Genomic DNA, 20,795 nt, shown 5'->3' with positions numbered 1-20,795 from the left:
CTGATGATGATGAGTCTCACCTCAGCTTTGCTCTATAACTTTCATTGTCCCCAAGGACTAGCATCAGCTCTTCATGGAATCAGACTAAAAGATGAGTTGGGGAAGCTAAAAAAAGGAAGGAAAGAGGCTCCTGCTCCAAATACAGTCTCTTGAAAACGTACTTGGACTTTTAATTGTAGTGTGATAGTTGGAGATACAATTCTTTTGGATTCCAAATAATAAAACATTTGAATGGAAACATTGTTGTTCTGCTATTAGACGTCTAATGGCAATGTTATGCCTGGAAAATAAGGAAAGATTTTAAGCATTTCCACTATTGACTTGTGTGATTGAAAAATAGCTAAAGAAACACTGAAGTGTTTGTTTCTCTGGTTTTTTTTTTCCTCCAGATAAATACCCTTCTGCTGGAATTTACTATTGCCAGTATGTATCATTCTGTGTCTGAAACCAGCCACCCTTTGCAAACAGAGGAACAAGAAATAGGCATTGATCCTTTACAGAGCTATTTGAACAAGCCAGGGGATGGTGAGTTCTGTATTTCTGTATTTTTTTTTGTCTGTGCACCTAGAAATCATATAAGAGTGTGATGGTACCTGTACCGGTCATAATTTGTTTAATTCTCTCAGTGAAGTTGAACGTAGTAACTTAAAGAACATTTCACAGGGTATGTGTGCAACAGTGACACTAATGAAAACCACAAAAAGTCAACTTTCAATTACAGACAGAAACATTAGCCAAATTAGCCAAATGTTTAATGCACTGTCATCCTTTTTTAATCATAAACCAAACACTGACTTCAGCATAAGAATATTGAAATGCAGCATAGCTTTGTGTTACTTTCTCAAGCACAGGCTTTTTTACTCTGCTTTGGTTTGGGGGACTTTTTCTATTTTTTTTTTTTATTTTTTTTTTTTTTAATTCTGCTGTAACGTTCAATATGTTATTTTGGATGAGATTATGCAAGTAGAAAGGCTAATTTTCCTTTTTTTTTTTATTTGACTCAGCACCTATATTCTTATTTGAAAAAAAACCTGCAAAAGTTGCCTAGAATGAGCAGGCACTAAAGGTAGAAATTACTTTGTAACCTAAAGTAAATTAATTAAATGCAGTATTTGGAAGACGCTAATGAACAGTGAGAACAAACTGCTTGCATAATGCAGTGCATGTCTGTGTTGCTTGTCTTTTCTACTTATTTGCTAGTAGTGACAGTATAGTTGGTTCGAAGAATGTGATAAGCTTAACGAGAATGCTCGTCCTTGTCATGAAAACATTCCTCAAGTACTCAGTTATACACAGTGGCACCTTAACTACCTGTAATTTTCCAGTCATTGAACACATGTACCAGGAGGGCAAAATAAAAAATTTATTTTAAATTACAGATTTGAAACAACTTTGTCACATTTCCTAAGTCCCTCACCCAGATCAACTACTCTGTGTGAGTGTATCTGTCTATAAATCTTCTATTTACTAGTGCTTATTAAAAAGGCTATGTCAAGTTTTGCTTAGTCGGGTTTATTACTTCAGTTTTTAAGAAGCTGATGTTTTGCTTTAAAATATTTGGTAAAACTTCATTGTCCCTTTGAGCTAATTTTTTTTTCCATTTTTTCTTCATTGGTTTATAAAGCTTTTTCAGTGTTAGAAAATGAGAATGAACATCTAGGGGGAAGTATTTTAAAACGTGACGATTAAATGAAATAGCTTTTCTAGGTCAGTGTTCTTCCTCTATTATATTTGACATCTTAACGATATGGAACGTTTTTAGTTTGATAAACTAAATGTATTTTTGTACATATTTTTAGAAACTTGAAAATAATCTTTTGCAATAACCTAAAATAATAACCACTTTCCAGAGGAAATATAGCTTACTTTACTCCAATCAAGAAAAAGATAAGCATTTTCTTCTGATTTTTTCCTTAAAAAAAATACTGGTAATTCTCTCAACTCTATTTCAGGGAAAAAAACCAAGTTTTTTACCCTGTTAAAAAAACACTGCAAATTAATTTTACCCTTTATTGTGCCCAGAAGCAATTAGTTACCTTGACTGAAAAGGTTTCTCATTTTTATCCCAACCTTAACATTTCTATGACATACAAAGTTATTAGTATTGAATTGATGTTTAAAAGTGCCATTAATTCATTTACCCCAAATGTTCATTAACAATGTAAATGTATGCTGATGTTCTATGAGACAAGGAAGTGACTAATGACTCTTCGCACTAACAACACTTAAAATGAATAGAAACTTTAGATAGCTAATCTTGAAGTAATCAAGACCCTCATTCAGCTTGGCATCTCTGTATGCTCTAAAACAGCTGTCAACTGTTAAAAATATATACACAACACACACATACGCACATGCGAAGATAAAGATATGTAAATACATGGTTCCCCAAGTCATAAAGGTTACCAACTATGGTACATTTTTTATGTTCTATCTATGTAAATATTTTATATAAAGCATCCATTTCATCTTCATAGGGTTTTTTTACTGTGAAACACATACTGCATTTTAATTTGAAACTTTATATATCCAAAATAAGTCTTTGAAGTTTTAATATTTCATTTTAAATAAAACATATGCCTAGATGGTGTTACATTTTTGGGAATCAAAGTATGCAGTCATTCCTGTCCATGCAGTCTATCCACCATTGTCTTCACGGAAGTATTTCAAGACAAAGTTTTTCATCTTGGCCTCAAGTTTGTGGCATAATACATCATCACTTGGTGAAAATCTGTATCTTTGATTCCTCTGTGTCATGTATCAGAAATTTGCCAGAGAGGTGGTCCTCATCAGTCGGAGATGTTCTGTGCAATATTGTGGAATATCAGGACATCTGAATTGGTTTTTTAAGCTGTGCTGAATGCTTAAAGTATTACCTTAGAGGCAAAGTGATAGAAATCTTCACTGAGACGACGTTATAAAAATACATCACTGATAAGGATGCTGAAAATAAATATTTAATCATAGAGCTAGTCAGATTTGTTAATCTACATGAAGTATTATATTTTTAGTATGTGCAACTGATACTGGAACTTGATGGAGAACCAGGAGACATCATGTTTAGCTGGAGTTTTGAAATTTTTTCACAGGACATTTTCATAAAATGAAAGAAATTTCATGAATATGTGGATGGCTGTTAAGTACAGCTGGTTGGAAAACTGCATGCATTGACTACTTTTTGTTCATTTGCTTTCAGCTTGGAAGGATGTATTGAGTGGGATTCCAGAAATACGTTGATTGACTCTAATAGTGCTTGGTGCTTTTATTAAAATCTCAGTAAAGGTATAGACAGAAAACATGGTTTATTAGGGACCAGGGCTGTTAGCATAATGGAGGGCAGACACATAATTCAAAGTATTCTTGAGATTTTGGAGAAGTGGCCTGAGAAGAATAAGACATGGTTCACTAGGAACAGCTGCAAGGTTTAATGTTGCAAATGTTAGGCAGGAGACAATTACCTAGCTGAACAAATAAAAGTAGAGTGTAACAGATGAGGTAAGTGTCATTTGGAGAAAGATCTGGGCGTTCAGTAACACTCCGAATTTTGTGTAACTGAGGAATGTTGACTCTTGAGTTATGATGAGTCATAATGATATGTTTGTTTGCAAGTTTACAAAGTTTAGGATAGGCTGTTAACTAATTGACAGTCAAGATCTTTTTTCTGTCCTCTTAAAATATTTCAAAAAAACAGTCAAGATGGTATTTCAGTCTTCTGCTGGTTGACTTGGCCTATGTTATTTTCCTTGTGTCTTTTTTTTTTTCCAAGATAGAAAAATGTGCATTGCATATGTGCACTCATAAATGCTTTTTTTAAATAGCATATTTAATAGTTGGTAAGGAATTTGTGGCAGGGATTCTCACTTTTGCAATCTGATACTTCAAATGGAAGATTTTAGTTCTTTTAAGATATTTTAATTTTGGATTTTATCTTTTGGCTCTGGTTGTATTTTAATTTACATTCAGGTATATATATGCATTGTTATGTTTGCTTTTGACTATAGTAAGTTCATAGTGTCTTGCTACATTTTCTGTTCTAAAAATCTTGATTATATTGTTAATTTTAGTCTAACAGTATTTTTGATATGATTCCCTCTGAAACAGGGATCCTTATCAGAGAAACTGATTAATCTTATGGTTTTTTGTCTCCAGCAGAGACTTTATAAACTCTGAATACATGAAGATAAATTTCAGAAACTTTGTTCTTCTACCTTCTTACTGTGTGTTGCATCTGACAAACTGTCTGGTTCATTTCCAAATGCTTGAGGTTTATATTGCATTAAAACAGGATACCTAGGTTAACTGTTTCTGAGCTGCTGCATATTTTTAGGGTTATAGGGTTCACCACATTCTAACACAAGTTTTGAAGAGCATAGTAGGTAGTATTCGCATTTCACTGATGTAATGAGAAGGTTGATCCTCTAAGGACAGACTGGAACAATGCATTTAATACTCTTCAATTTAATTTGCTCAATATCACAATTAATACAATTAAGGTCACTTGAAATGAAGCTATTAACGAATTGGGTAATTTACTTTAACAATGTCAGTGTGTTCTCACAATTACATTTGCTTTAATTAGTGTACAAGCTATTATTTAATAGCATACTTCACATAGAAAAATGTAATGTGTTCTTTGTTCTTAGTAGAAGAAAAGGGGAAACCTTTAATGGGTCTGCGCGTTTTGGATTTGGAGTTTGGGGGAGTATATTTCTTCTCTAAAGGCTGTAGTTGGTGGTGAGGACAGAGAAGGCTGACATAGCTGGAAGGACAAAAGTAACTACTGGAGTGTGTGACTGAAATTAATCCACTTGAGACACATCAATTTCCCACTTCATGCTTACCATTGCATCCCTCCTGATTCTCAAGGCTGCCACGAAAAAAATGAGAGGTAGGAAGAGAACATTCGTATTTCCATTTTGACCATATTCTGTGTGTTTCTGTTGCTCCTGTTTGGAGGATTTTGCTGTTCTGGTATTAACCTCATAACCCTGATTACTAGAAAGTGTTATCATATAGAACTATAGAACTATACCTTACGTGTAGTTTGAGATACCTGGAATATGTCGATTTTTTTAATAGAAAATATGTAGAAAACAGAGGGAAATGAAATAATAAAGTAAGTACTCACCTTTTCTAGATGCAACAGGACTCACATAATATCAAATAATTTTCCCAAATCTTAAGTGTAATTCACATGAGATTTTTAGGTCTTGGCTACATCCTTTCACATGACTTCTGGGGTTAAGTGAATTTTCACTGTCAGAAAATGATATTGTCTCCTAATCAGTCTGTAGCTATTTAGTGTTAATGGGTTGGGGGTTTTTGCCCTTACCACCCCCTTCAGTCAGGGAGACAGTGCTAATGCAAATTGCCCTGTATGGCATTTATCTATTTCTCTGTTTTTAGAGATAATGTCTGTGATACATGTAAAAGAAACAACCACAGAGGTCTAGACCTGTCTGTGTGAGAAGTACATTCTGATGTAAAGGCAGTTGAGAATGCAAATACAGTGAGGTCTCAAAGCCTTACTGCTTTCACATCAGATATTTTTGATAGCGTATTGTATGACGTCACGTGTGTCATGTAATGTGTGTTCTTTCATCGTCTCTCCAGGGAGGGACATGTACATGAAGTATAGAATTGTGTTTTTAAGAATCCTTTTAAATATGCATGCTACTTTGTGTTTTCATTAAAAAGACAAGATTGGAACAGAGAACCTCTGCGTTATACTGGGAGCAGGAGATGCTGAGCGTTGTGATCATTCTTAATGCCTTTGGGATTTGATGCTGTCATTTGAACGCAGCCCTGAAAATGCCCCATGTCCTTTGTTGGTGAGCTCTACTCAGTGTGCCCCACCAGCACAGGTGTTGCTTGTGGTCCTCGTTCAAAACCCTTGTGCGTCCCCTACGGTTCTTGGCGTTTCCATTAAAGGCGCAGGTATGACAGAGGAGAAGGGGCTGCCTTCAGTCTAGTTCACTTTGTATTGGATGAATAAAAGCAAGAATGGTTTTTACATCTTCCAGCACCATATGCTGACATAACAAGCATTTTAATATTCATTTATTAATAATAACTACTGTTTAGCTTGCTTTTAATTGAGCAGCAACAGGATTGTAGTGACAAAGGCTATTGCAGCAACACAGTATGTCTTGAGCTAACTCAGCCTGTCACTCGCTCCTTCCGCACGACTCTTCATTTTCTCTTGTGTCCTGTATTAGAAATACATTGTTATTAAGAGATCCGTTAACAGAGAAGCTATGCATGTTTAAAAATACATATCTTTAATGTAAAGTTAGTTGAAAGTAGCCAGTATGAAGTGCATTTTTTCCTTTAAAGATTGTACAGACATTGACATGCCTTTAGATCAGCCAAAGAAATCTGCCAGTTGTGGGCCCTTTGATTTCAGTCCTTTGCAGCAATTTTGTATTTAGGAACTGCAGGAGTGTTTGAAACTGCTTCAGCTGTGAGTAGCTGACGTGGGTTACCAGCTTCCAGAGTTGGATTTTTCTCCCTAGAATTGGTAGCTCCAGGTTTTTTGGTGACTTCACGTGAGTTGCACGTGACATTAATTCCGGGTTGGAAGTTATACTGTGGCATGGGTAACTGGCACAAGTCTCTTGTGGGGAAATTGCCTGCAGTGGTTGATAAGGCAGATATTGGAAAAGACCTTTCGGACAGCAATGTTTGTTGATCTAAAACGTTAATTTTGAAAGTTCCCCTCTAAATTGGTGTGTGAGAATAAGACCGTTCTCACTAATGACGTTGGCAATCCACTTTTGTTCAGTCATGTCAGCTGGGAGTTTCCAGTTCTTTCCAGGTACAGCCCTGCCTGAATACGGGCATAAATCGCTTGTCAGCCTCATGTCGTTCTTCTGACTCCTTGTGACCTTCTTTGGGAAATGCTGATTTCAGCATTTCTTTTTGTTCTTTTCCTAGCCTTTCCCAAATGCAGGTTAAAGCTCAGCTGGTTGCCTCTCATCTCACTTCCTAGCATACCTGTAGTATAATACATGTGGTATAAATGGAAATGATGCAAGTTGAATGCATCATTTACTATATTTTACATGCTTAGAGGAGCTTAAAATACCGAGCAGAAATTTCCATTTTAACTATAGTAACCTACTGAACAACAAAATTAACACAGAATAATCTTTTTTTAACACAACCTCTGTACATGTAATTAAAAGTATGTTAAAACTAGCTCATTATTAGAAGTTATGCAGATGCTAGCAATGACAATGGAATCATTCTTTGAATATTTTGCTCAGACTTGATACAAAAATATAATATGAAGGTTACTACCCGTAAACACCTCACATATTAAGTGTTTCCAGGCAGTGATCAAATTATGTTAAATGACTGTATCTCTTACATATGGAAAAGGCAGATTCTCTTAATTTAAAAAAACTGAACTGTACAAGTTTGATTGTACTTCTGTATGTATAATAAAAGACTAGCAAATCAGAATTCTAGCTGAGGCCAGCATGTTTGGTACAGGATAGTAATTAAATGTTTGAGTTCACTTCTGTCCTGACATACAGAAGATTCTAATTTACAAAGCAATCTGTGAATTGTGTGCAGCTAGCTGATGTTACAGACCTCTGTGTCTGAGATTAAATGTATGTTAAAACGTTTGAAAGAGTTTAACTGCCACAGATTTGATTGTATTAGAAATTGATTGCTCTATATAACAGAAATATGTCAGCATAGACAAGATCTTTCCTGTCTTTCATATATGTGGACATTTATAGAGATGTGGAATTCCTTATTTTAAAAAGGGAAGAGTTCAACCTACTTTCACTTAAGTGATACTGCAAAGCTTCAATTTTAGGCTTCTGGTGACTAATAAACCTCGTTCTTTAGCCTTCTTGGGTATCCTTGTCCTTGTCCTCTTTGGACATACAAAACTTGAGATGTGGAAGAAGAAAGAAATAAAGTACTGTTGTACTTAAAATTAAGTGGAAAGAAATTATCTGGTAAGATGTGTGTTATTTATTGACAATCTGGCTTTTAACAAAGAAAAATAGGCCTATGCTTACATTGCCACTGCTACAACCGAAACAGCTGATACTTTAATGAACAACATACTGAGGGCCATCCAGGACATAAGGCAAATTAAGCAGGTTACAAACTGCGTATCTTCTGTTTAGGTATAGGAGATCCTCCCAGCTCCGACAATTAGCTCCGTTGATCAGGCAAGCAGACAGACAGAAACAGAAGGAGGCCATTTGTATCAATTTGAGGAACAGAACTAGTAATGAAGTAAAATATCCGTACCAGGTAGTTTCACCTCCGCTTTGGAACAGATATTTCTGACTGCTGCTTTCGGCTTCATAATAGGAAATACATAAATATGTGCTGCTTGACAAAAGTTTATTTTGTGTTGTTTACAAATCGAGAGCAGAGGCATAACAATACTTCTAACCTAGAGGGTTTTTTTAAAAAGGAGAAAACATTTTCTGGACATACAAACAAATATGAATCTTGGTAACCTGACAGCTTTGTTTAAACGTTGAATTTGAGTTTCCTTTCATGAAAATCTTTTCAAAGTACAGCAATTCAGCTGTGAAAACCTGAATACATTAATGATGACAAAGAACCTCTGGAATGAGCCAACACTTGTTTTTGTTCTTTTACAACGTTTCCTGATGAATTGCACATACAAAAGTGTTGCAGGTTACTTTAATTTTCTTTTCTTACTTTGATAATAAATGTCTCCACTGTTTACCTTTTTGGTTAAGGTACCTTATTATTACTAATCAGCTTTAATTATTTATAACAAAATGACTGTGAAAGATGTTTCTTTGATGTCAAAAAAGTCAGGGACCACCTGATACTGATCCTATTAAAATTAATGGCTAGGTTCCAGTTGACTGTAAAGGTAACAAGCCTGTGTGCCCTTATTGTATGAGGGAAGCAGTAATGTGGCCCAAGATATTGGATTGTGGTTAGTTACTTGGAGTTCCTCAATTTTGGGAATGTTCAGATTTCAGACGTTTGGTCTCCAGATTTGGTCACAGAGGCAGAGTGCATATAACTGACTTTTAAAAGTCCTGGTTTTCATTTTTCTCATAAGACACACAATAATTGAAAAATGGCTAAATATACAAGGTAATGGGAGAATGCCTTTATCTCTACACAAAATTTAGTGCTAAAATTAGGGGAGTGGGAGAAATGTACGTAGCCTTTCTTCTTTTGTTTGTCTTTCTCCCCAGTCAACAAAATAGCAAGCCAACCCAAGTCTAAACAATACTGCGTAAAGAACATCCTGTTTCAAATGCATATGTATGAGCTTATCTTTAAATCTTGTTTTGTGTAAATGAACTATTGCTGGGTTTGACTCCTAAGTATTCTAAGCTTGAGATTCATATGGATGACAATATGACAAGATTGAACACTTCTATCAGAGCTAGAATACCTTTTAGTTAAGTATCCCTGTTCAGCTTTTTCATCATGTCAGATATTTAGATCACTGCATCAGAAATCATGTGACTGTGATGTTACAACTCCACTACAAATGACACAGAAGGATATAGCAAATTAGATTTATTTTCACTATTTGTGACAATCTCACAAGCTTGTGATTTAGTTTGTGCTCCATGACTTTATCTGTTCAAAAAGGGAAGTGGGGCTCAAGATGTTTGTTTTGCATCTGTGTGCTTACATCATCCTATTAGAAGGTATCGTGTACCAAAGAAGCCATGAAATTAATTTTCATGACCATCATAGGAAGAATAACAAGACTATATGTTCTCCTGCAAGCAGAAATTTGAGGCAGGCTGAAATGATATGCCTAGTTCATAAAGAACTCTGTAGCAGAGCTAGGAAGTGGGCCTAGATCATGCAAGGTCCAGAACACGAACATGGTGATAATGTCATCCTTTGGATGGGGCATCTACCACCTCTCTGGGCAAACCTGTTCCAGTGTTTCACCACCCACATTGTAAAAAAAAATTTCTTCCTTATATCTAGTCTGAATCTACCTCCTTCTAGTTTAAAACCAGTACCCCTTGTCCTATCACAAGAGGCCCTGCTGAAGGGTTTCTCCCCATTTTTACTTGTTTATTTCACTGTTTTGTATCTCAGCATTGCCAGATCCTGTCTTAAGAAGAGGAAAAATGCTAAAACTTCTTAAGAGGTTTTTTTAAAGTAAGCACTACATACTGCTCTTACTGTTTCATTATGTTATTAGATACTGGGAGCATTAGCTGGCTTGACATACTGCTCAACATACCTTGCAAATCAGTGAATACAGTGGTACCTTCATGTTTACCCTGCAGCTACTGTTGAGGTAAATAGAATATCTATCTCTTTGATATTTCATGGAAAGTAGGTGGGAAGGTTAAAAATCAATGTAAGTAAACTATAATGGCCACTTAAAAAAAAAAAACTGCTCTAATTTTGTTCTGTTAAATGTCTTAATTCTGTACAAACAGCTGGCAGTTAAATGCTTCTACTTGGATGCTAGACTGATAAACAATAATATAGAAATTTGGGAATAGGAAGACAGCATTCAAATTTTTGAACAAATCATATTCAGTTTAGTGCAACTGGCACCATGTAACCGAAATATTAGCAAGTAGCTTGTATGATAAATTTATCTGCTAAAATTTTGATATCCCATTACAAATTATTATTCTTGATCTTCCTAGAAGTTAAAAGGCACAAACTTCAAAGCTTTTATGGTGGTGATAATTCTTTTCTTCTGAGAAATTTGATTTGTAATAGAATTAATTATTTAACCTTAGGAAAAATGAACTGTATAGTGTTTGTATTGCTAAGTGTAATTGAAGGGATAGAGTTCTCATATAATACACATGAAAATGTTTCAGTGATGCGAAAATGTTTGAGTTTCATTGTAGTGGGGTATATTTTCTGTATGTTAGTTGTAATATTTGAAGATAGCATTGTTGGTTTTGTTTACTTTTCATTTGACATATTTAAAGGGTGGAGCAACAGAACGTAAATCTGTCCATTAGTGGGCATTTCTACTTTGCAGTCAGATTAATTCTTATCAAACTTTATTTGCTGACTGGTGGCCAGAACAGATGTTATCTTAATGGAAGAGAAGCGTATTGAACCACAGGGCCACCTCCAAACTTCTGTGACCCAACATTGGTTTGTTCTTTATCAAAATATGAAAGAAAATACTGCTTTGCAAAGGTGTACAAAGCTCCATTCGGAATTATCACAGCTAGGTGGCCACAACATTATCAGCTTCACTAAGACTGATATTTTATTGACAGAAAAAGTGTAGCATTAATTGTTGCTGTTTAAAAAAAAAAATTAAAAATACTCTGGCGGATGAGTTTGTGCTATTTGCTTATTTGAATTTGAAAGAAAGAAGATGTAAATCAGAGCTTATACTGTGAAAGACTAGCTCTATTTTGGGGTTCTTATGAGTATAACCAATGAAAACTTCTGTTTTAAAAGTTCTGGAATTAAAATTGACATTTTTTCTGCAGAATTAAGTTTAATATATTTTATAGATTTAGATTTATGATGGTCACATGACAGTTTTACTTGTGGAATTTGCATGAACTAAAGTTACACCCTTGTAACTGCGCTGTTAGAATAACTACTTGTTCAAGTGAAGATCATTATACTTTTTAAAAAGCTGGGTTGTAAAATATTTTTACCAGAAATGAATTTCTGATTTGGAAAACTATAATATAAACCTTGTATTAAATATTCCTTGATTTTTTTTAAATAGCATATAAGGCCAGTATTAAATGGTCTGTGTACTCTTTTCTCATATATTTAATTTTTGCAGGAAAAAATATTTTTTCTATAAAAGCAATAACAAATGAAAACCACAGATTTAATTCTGGACATGAAAAGTCTGCTGCAGATTTTTTGTCTTGGAATTAGTACAATACTTATGATACTGCAGTTCCTCTAGATATTGCAAATTTAGGAAGATACTTGCAGGTTTTCTGCAATTTCAAAGACACTCATATCTGTCAGATTCAATTTGAGATTCATATGGAAAAATGAGCCTCCATTTGGTATCTGGCATTTGAATTACTTGGCTAAAGACAGTTTTCTTTTTTTTGCGTATTACTCTCTTCCTTGCTAAAGCTGTAGCTCAGAGCAGCAACTTTGAAACATTTGAACATACCTAAGAAGTTTTTTTTAATTAACACATAAAGATGAATTTAAATTTAACATTGTATTAACTGTGACAATATCTTAATTCAAATACAGAAGTCAAATGCTTCTAATTTTTGTGAAGCTGAAATCAATTGTCAATTCACAGTTACTTTTGGTATACATAATAAAATTTTAATAATTGCATTAAAACAATACTGAATCTTATGATAGGAAGTGGTGACATCTAAAAATCATGTAGTAAATTACATGTACAGTGGTAATCTTCTGTTAGGCTACCGTAAGGGGCCAGTTACACTATGAATCTCACAGTGTGGATGCTTACTAAGCAAGTAAGCAAGATACCAAGTCTTTGCTGCAAGAGAATAAAAATAAGCTATTACCTTACTGATTTGATTCCTTCATGGTATAATCACATTAGGAAAAAAGGCATGATTACTGAGAAATCTTATTAATCTGATTTTTTTAAGGTAATTTAAATCTTGAAAGATTACTTGAGGCATTGGAAGACTGGCATTGGTCTTTGCAAAAGGAGCAGAATTGTCTAAGGACCATGTTCAGTCACCTACCAGTGGCCCCTTCTGGCTTGCCACCTAGATAGCCATTGATGCCTCAACCCAAGCTACCACAATAAAGTTTATAATTCTTGTAATTATTCCCCTGCTTAGGTCCGTTCTTTGATCATCAAGTGATTTTCTTTCTATAAATTGACACCATGTTGCATCAAAGGTGATAAGTCAATTTTGTGGCTTTTAAGTTTCTTTATTAGTTCTCACTGACCAGTTGCTCCTAAGCCTGTATCTGGTTTCAGTTTTGATGAAATTAAGGCAAAGCACAACTTGCGGGCTTTGGGTTGAGTCTGCTTTTTTCTTTTTGCAAACCATGTGTCAATGCTCCAAAGGCCTGTCTTGTGACCGGTTAAAATAAAATAAAACCACTTATAAAAGATGCCACTCCGAGAAATGTTTACTAATTTCAGGCAAAAATTATTTTCATTTGGTGTTTACAAATTGCACTTTTAAAACTTTGCCTAGAGGTAGGGAGGAGTGTTTCAAAAATAAGATGTTTAAGTAAAAAGACTACAAAAGCATGTAATCTTCCATTTTAGTGTTTCTTTTTCTGAATAAGTTATGCTCTAATAAAAATTAAAGAGCAAGTTGCATTTCGAAGATCAGGTCATCGTAATTCATTGACATTAGACCACATAACTGAATAATGTCTTACTTCAGTGAAATACATCAAATGAGATCAACAATTATGACTCATAAACATGCCTTGCAGGCATAAAACAGCAGGGAATTAGCATGTGAGGCTGATAAATATGCATGTAAATAAGCTCCCAAAGGAATAACATGGGTTTGATTGATAGGTTTAGAATTGGAACATATGTAAACCCCTTTATTCCTCATTCTGGTGTAGCTAAGTAAAGATGCGTTTTACTTGTTAAAAGTTTCAATAACTTTGTAAATCTTAATGCCACATCTGCTTTTGTGTGTGCAGGCACGTGTGGGTGTCACTTGAGAGATTGATTGAATTGTCTACAGGGTGCATGCCCTCACGCTAAGATTGTAGTGTTTTCTGTATGTGTATCGGAGTGATTGTGTATGTGTATGCACAGGTATCATATTTGGGCACTGCATATTAGGTGGTGTTGAGCAAAAGATTATTTGTGGATTTCTTTTACTCAGAATTTACGGATTTTAAAGTTTGCTTCGTAACTAGAAAACTGAGTTGTGAGTTTTGGTACATGCACCAGTATATTTATTTTTGCAAATACATTCTGCATTGAAGGTAATTACTATTTATATTACAGAAAGTCCCACAAGTGCTACTACATTTAAGAGTCTGGCAGTGATTCTTTATAAACTTCCATTTTTGCTGGCATCTTACAGCTTGAGCTCTTATCTACAACTTCAAAGTACCTATCACAGCAGTATCTTTATGTTGATCAGCACAAGTGTTTATGCTGTGCAGAGATTTACATCCATATTGTTAGAAAAGTATATAACATACTTTGTGTTTGTAAAACATTAATACTTTGCTTTGCCAAATACAGACCAATTGGTTGCCATCGTCGTGTGGCCTGATGTACATCTGCTTTATTACCATTTCCTGCTATTAGGCAATAAAAACTTTTCCAACTGATGCACACTTACTGATGTTGCATCACGCTGTAATTATGCTGAAGTGATCTTAGACCAGTGGCAGGCAAGATGCAAAAACATTTTCAATAGTATGAAGTGTGTGTTGACTGTAGATTTTAGTTATGTGTGGTTTACAGCTAAGATACTCATTCTGAGAAATTGGAGATGGGGCTGATATTGGAGATCACAATTGTTCACATGTGAAAACCTCAGTTCTGCAATACCTGCCTTTCGCTTAGAGATACCTTTCTGTGGAAATAAAGCTTGAGCAAAATGACTTCCATCTGTTTAGATTTATAGGGTAGCAGAGAATATATTTTCCAGTTAAGATCAGTAAATTCAGCAGCTACGGCTTAGTTCTGAAAGGCCGCTCTTTTTGCTGCTTAAAAATAAATAAATAAACTTGTAGCACTTAAGAGACATCAGCGTCAAATCTCATGTGGGTTCTCATGAAGCAATTTATAGCTACCGTGTATAATTTGTATAGAAATGTTAAGTTGATCCCTGCTCCAGCAGCATCAACTGCTTAACCCAGAGTGTTACAGCCTGTGACACCAAGAAGTAGCGAGCCCTGTATACAGAGCAGGGGAGGGGATTTTGCGTAACAGAGCTGAATAAGCAGATTGCCATCAGGAGCTCTGATGGACCATGTTTCTAGCTGCATAGCACTGTCCTTTTTCACAGAGGATGCCTAGATATCTCTTGAGCCAACAGAAATAGAAAACAAATAGCAAACAAACCTTTTTTTTTTTTTTTTTTTTTTTTTCTTCCCTCCCCCTAACAATGTGCCCTTTTTACAGCCAGGGCCTTGACAGGCTGTCACTCAGTTTCTACTCTTCACAAAGAATGTCCTTCAGTGGCCCAAGAAAAGCCAGAAAATTGTTGCTAAGTATTTTTTTTTCATTCACCTCTAGAATTTTCCACATTTTCTCCAACATGTGTGAAGCCACTGGGAAATATGGTTAAATGAGTTAAGCAGACATCACCCATCTGTGCATCTCAGGGAAAATAAAAACAGTGCTGTCCCTCTGAAAGCTTTCTTGGTACATAACCAAAATCAGAACAACCACCACACTCTGAAACTAAACCTAGGCAAGCTTCTTGCAGGAAGAAGGGGAAGAGCACTTTGAAGAAACTGCTGCTTCTGGCTTACCCCAGTCTTGCCGGTGCGTGGCCTTTGCTGAACGCGAGGAGATCCTAGCACCTGTGCTCCCCCAAAATGCCTGAAAGCTACTGGACACCTGAGAAAACATGACTGCACACCATCATCTGCTTCAGACAGTGTTAAAAACTTGGCATTCAGCCCCAGCTCTGAATTTCAGTCCCCTCACAAGTTAAAATGATCATGTTGCAGCCTCTTCCTTGTTTGTATAAATGTTTTATAATTCTAGATAGAAGACGTCACAATAACCCTACTTTTGCTCAAGTCTTGATTCACCCTTTAATATTGTTCATTGCCGCTCTTTCTACTAGTAAAATGATTTGTAATTTGTATCTCTCAAACGATTCCCACTTGGATTTCTCATGCACTGAAAAGTCAGATGCCTGACATTACTGTGTAAAGTTAAGTGCTTGGGGTTAATGAATGGCATTAAATTTTATGAGGTCATGTCCAGTAGATGTTAAAAGAAGCTTAAGGGAACTTTATCACTGATAGAAATTAACAGTTGGCACAAAAGAATGCCTGAGGGAGTTCGGTTCTAAGCAAAAAAAAAATTGGTGGTATAAAAACTAAAATATAGAGTCATTGTGATTAATGTAAACATTTTTGTTAGGTAATTGGTTACGTGTTGCAGTAAAAGAAATGAGACCTCGCAGTTTGAAAGGAAAGAATATTATTGTCTTTAGAAAGCAATTAATGTTTCTAGTCAAATAAAAAAAAAATCTACATCACGTACAATATTTATATTCCTTCAGTAAACACATAACCTTTGGGGCTATATTTATCAAATAGTCAAGTCTCCACTTATTTACATTAGTTTTTTCTTAGGGCAAAATGTGTTTTCCCTAGTGGACTACGTTATTTTGTTTCATTAAACCTTTATTTCTACTCACAGGCATTGCTTATATTACAGACCAAATGAGTAAATTCTGTGTACTTAAGTCATTTACGGTTCATGTTTTGGGGTGACTGATGGATAGCATGAAAATTCTGTTTCAAAAAGAAAATGGCTACATTAACTTATGGGTAGATCTGTTTTGCGTAATTATGTGGGGAACTATTCAGTAATTACACTAGTATTCACATGCTGTAATTTTCGTCGTCTTTATTCACTGTCATTCCAATGAGAGGAAACGGAAAACTAGTTCAGACGTATGTATTATTTCTCTCTGCCTTACGACCTGCAGTCAGAGCATATAGTACTTTTTCAAATAATGCCTGTGCTCAAGTAAGACAGCTATTGTCTTGATTTTCTCTCCCACAGTATGTGTGTAAATTCGGCACCCATACTTCAAAGTTTCTAATACCACGCTATGGGTATGCCTGAATTAACCTGTTCCTTTCACAGCCCTGGAGATGTGTGCTGTCTGGACAGAGTGTTGGAGGTTACAGAGTCGTGCCTGCTGAGAATGCAGAGCTCTAATATGGAAGAGCCAAAGTTTCTGGATCAGAGCTTCTTCTCCTTTCCAGTTGGACAGAGAGGTGCTGTACCTGTCATACAGCATAGTGAGTCATGGCCAAGTCCAAAATTTGGAAGGTGAAATCAGAAGAAAATTGAAAATATTTTAGAATTTGTAGTCCTTCAGGACTGTTCTCTTGCTCTCCAGATGATTATTTTTGCCATTTGGTATAAAATACGTACATGAAACATGCCTTTTCATGTTTTTCTTTGGTAGTGTTTGGTCAAAAAGTCAAAAAGATGATGCTCTCTGATGCTGGGTGGCATTTTTGTCTTGCACTCAGACTGTTTTCTTTTTGGCTACAAGATGTTGCACATTTCCTATTTTAGAGAACTGGGGTAACTGTCTAGAAAAATTTACTACTACTTGACATTTATCTTTTTATTGTGTAAACTAAATCATCAACCTTTTAGGAAACTTCTCTATAATTGTTGTTGGCAAGAAAAATCTAGTCATGGTTGTCTAATTTGTGTTTTTGAAATCTCATATTTCTTACATCTCTAAATGCTTCATACTTGCATCCTTAGTTCCATTGTGAAGTGCCACCAGGGACTGACGCTACTCCTCCTCCTCACAGGAGGGCAAGGGTGGAGAACAGAAATCTGCCCTATGCTGCATTACTTACTTCTTCACAGAAATGTTTTGTGGGGAGTTTCTTTCTCAGTATCTACAACAGAGGGATCATTGTTTGACAAACTGCCTTGCACTGTAGTAAATGCAAGTGTTTTGTCATTCTGGCTGTCAGTTTGATATGGTTTTATATTCTGATGTAGCTGTGGACTTTCATCTCTTAGACATGTAGAGTTTACTGCTAATGCATATATACCTTTGCTCTTCAAATTTTTCTAGATCTGTCTTTCATAACATGCATCCACTTTTGCACCAGCAAAGTACACAGTTAGTGCTCTCCAAATTAACTCAGGGTTGATTTAAAAGAGTTTTGATTAAAATGTGGTGTTTTCATTATGCTTTGGCATGTTTTGATTTGGCAATTTAAAAGTTCTTGCTCCGTACTTATTTTATACTGTTTGGTGACATGTTTTTTCATCAGAGAAATTTATGTAGGGTACTGCTTCATTCTCTGAGGTGTGGGTGTACTGGCTACACAATGTATTCTGAGAATTAGCAGCCTTAATTAGTCAGCCTTATATTAGGAGTCTAGGGCTTCCTGGCTTCATCCTATAAAACATGCTAGGCAGCTTTAAGCTCTGGTGTCCCTTTCTGGTGCAGGTTCCTTGTATATAGTTAATTTGAATAGGAAAGGTGCTGTTCCATTGGCAGCAGAAACATCCCTTTCAGAGTTGAGTATTTGAGTCTGTGTGGCAGTGTTGGTTGTCTTCAGGTTGTTGGGGTTTTTCTCAGGCTCAACTTTTCTAGGTACTGGTTCTATCATAAGGTGAAGGTACCCTAACATCTTTTTTTTTTTTTTTGATAGTCCGCTCGTGAATTATCTTACCTCTACACTCCACTGCTGATGGAACATCTTTTCAGTTTTACCCAGATAATTTTAAAGACTAGATTGCTTTTTCAAAATGATTCATATAAGAGATTTGTTAAGGAATGAAAAAATGTGTTTTCTGTGATGTTCTTATGTTGGAGGCTCCAGAGCTGGACGCACTACTCGAGGTGGAGTCTCACAAGAGCGGAGTAGGGGGCAGAATCCCCTCCCTCAGTCTGCTGGCCACGCTGCTTTTCATGCAGCCCAGGATGCGGTTCACCTTCTGGGCTGTGAGCGCACATTGCCAGCTCATGTTGAGCTTCTCATCCACCATCACTCCCAAGTCCTTCTCCTCAGGGCTGCTGTCAATCCGTTCTCCGCCCAACCTGTATTTGTGCCTGGGATTGCCACAACCCAGGTGCAGGACCTTGCACTTGGCCTTGTTGAACTTCATGACGTTTGCACGGGCCCACCTCTCCAGCCTGTCAAGGTCCCTCTGGATGACATCCCTCCCCTCCAGCGTGTTGATGGCACCACACAGCTTGGTGTCGTTGGCAATCCATGTCACTGAAAGAGACCTTTAAAGGTCCCTGCTAACCCAAACTATTCTATGATTCTATGTCTTATGTATGATGGATAAAGGAAGTAAAAATCATATGCACTTCTAGTATGTTGTGTTCATAGTTTAATAAACCCCTGGCCTCTCTACCTTTTTTTTTGTGTGTGTAATGCTGCTAAAATGTGTTACGTAGTTACATTATTAAAAATGCATCTTTTCAATAGATATGAGCAGAATCCTATTTCTAACTAATTTAACAGATTATCCTGCAGTTTGTGTTGACATAAATCCAAAGTTACCTGTCAGACCTCTAGATCTGACTGCTTCCAGGAGCGCTAAAAGGAGTTGTGGTAGGGGAGGAAGAGGCTGCAGCTGGAAGGAGCCGGAGGAGCTGAGCTTCCTGGGGTGACAGGGATGCTGTGGGTACCCAAGTGTCTCTCCTTGGCCCTCAGCATTTTAGTAACTGGCTGCTTCCTACATCTTTTCATGTGGGACTTTCTTCCTCTCTGGCTGTGTGCTTTTAAAACTGTTAGCGTTTGGGGAAAGTGCAGGTATTGCCCAGTCATGCGTCTCTGTGGCAACTTCCTAACTTCAAGCTTCTCGTCAGCTTCCTCTTCCTCAGAGACAAAAAAGCCACAATTCCAGGGTAGTGCCAGCCCCTCCACGAGATGCCGGGTAGCTCCACTGCCTTTTACTTTCTTGTGTGCCTGACTTTCAATGTTTCTATTTGCAGCAATGGTGCTGCTGCTTTTATTCTTTCTGGTTGCCTCCTAGTCATAAATGCTGTCTGTTATCCCATTCCAGATGAGCAATTAGCTACTTACACATGTGTCACCACAGTAGCCACATGAATGCTCTGATTTCAGGCTGTACCTCTTTGCATGTATGTGCTGGGCAAAGGAAAGTGGTATGGTTTTCACAGTGTTCCTAAACATAATTACACTCAAGGAAGAAGGTTCAAAAATAGAATCATGGAATCGTTTGGGTTGGATGGGACATTTAAAGGTCATCTACTCCAACCCTACTGCAAGGAGCAGGGACATTTTCAACTAGATCAGGTTGTTCGGAGCCTCATCCAGCCTGGCCTTGAATGTTTCCAGGGATGGGGCATCTACCCCCTCTCTGGGCAACCTGTTCCAGTGTTCCACCAGCAGAAGGTACCATTCTGCTTTCAGGAGAAGCCTTTGACATCCATCAGCAATGCTTTAAGTCATCAGCCTGCCATAGTAGCTTCCTTTGATAAGAAGCAGCAGAGAAACAACCTCAGGTCTTTAGGAGGTGAGGCTGCCTATGACTACCACATGGCTTGCTGGCCAGGCTGTCCTTTCTCCTGACAAATGTCTTATTCTCAGTTGAAAAGCTAGCTTCTTTTTGAAAGGGCAATTCTATTTCAATAAAAGATGACTTAGTCCTTTCTTGTTTGTCTTCTACTAGCATTTAATCTTGACAAAACAACAGAATGTTAGAAAACTTCTGCTCAGTCTTTTTCGGCTCCATTTTTTTCCTAGGCTCAACGGAATATGCGTCACTGCTTTAGAGTATGAAAATCAAGCTATACTTACTTAGGATTTATTATCCCAAACAGAAAGATTGCATCTATCTATAAGATAGAAATGTGGTTAAAAATAGGATGTAATTGAAGTAAATTAAAGGACAATAGTAGCCTTCAAACATATAAAGAGATGGTGTGTTTTTCTTGTTGTCAGTGTAAGTGGTCTCTGGAGACCACCTTTTTACAGTGATTGTGCATGTCTAAGATTAAGCAAAGCTGTATGACCAGTGCTATCTCAGGAGGATGCTGAGTCATTAACTCATGTTTATTGCCTCTTGCCATCTTTAGATTATTGCAATTTATAGCTGGAAGGCCTTTTAGGCTGTTTATAAGTTAAAATTAGCTAAATTCTTCTGGATGCAAGTGATA

The 20,795-nt window shown here is 36.5% G+C and overlaps 1 protein-coding gene across 4 annotated transcripts in view; it reads left to right on the top strand.

Annotated features, from left to right (window-relative positions):
- Positions 1-20,795, top strand: part of TBC1D5 (TBC1 domain family member 5) — a 325,821-nt gene that overhangs the window by 128,059 nt on the left and 176,967 nt on the right. For all 4 annotated transcript variants that reach the window (XM_086742636.1, XM_086742637.1, XM_086742635.1 and 1 more), the window contains one exon: positions 390-525. In XM_086742636.1, coding sequence (XP_086598762.1) covers positions 426-525 — 100 coding nt within the window. In that variant the 5' untranslated portion in view covers positions 390-425. The remainder of the gene's footprint in view (positions 1-389; positions 526-20,795) is intronic.

The sequence above is a fragment of the Chlamydotis macqueenii genome, chromosome 2 (genome assembly GCF_036417535.1).
Source record: "Chlamydotis macqueenii isolate bChlMac1 chromosome 2, bChlMac1.mat, whole genome shotgun sequence".
Lineage (NCBI taxonomy): Eukaryota > Metazoa > Chordata > Aves > Otidiformes > Otididae > Chlamydotis > Chlamydotis macqueenii.
The sequence above is the reverse complement of the archived record's forward strand: the minus strand, read 5'-3'. Positions and strand labels throughout refer to the sequence as shown.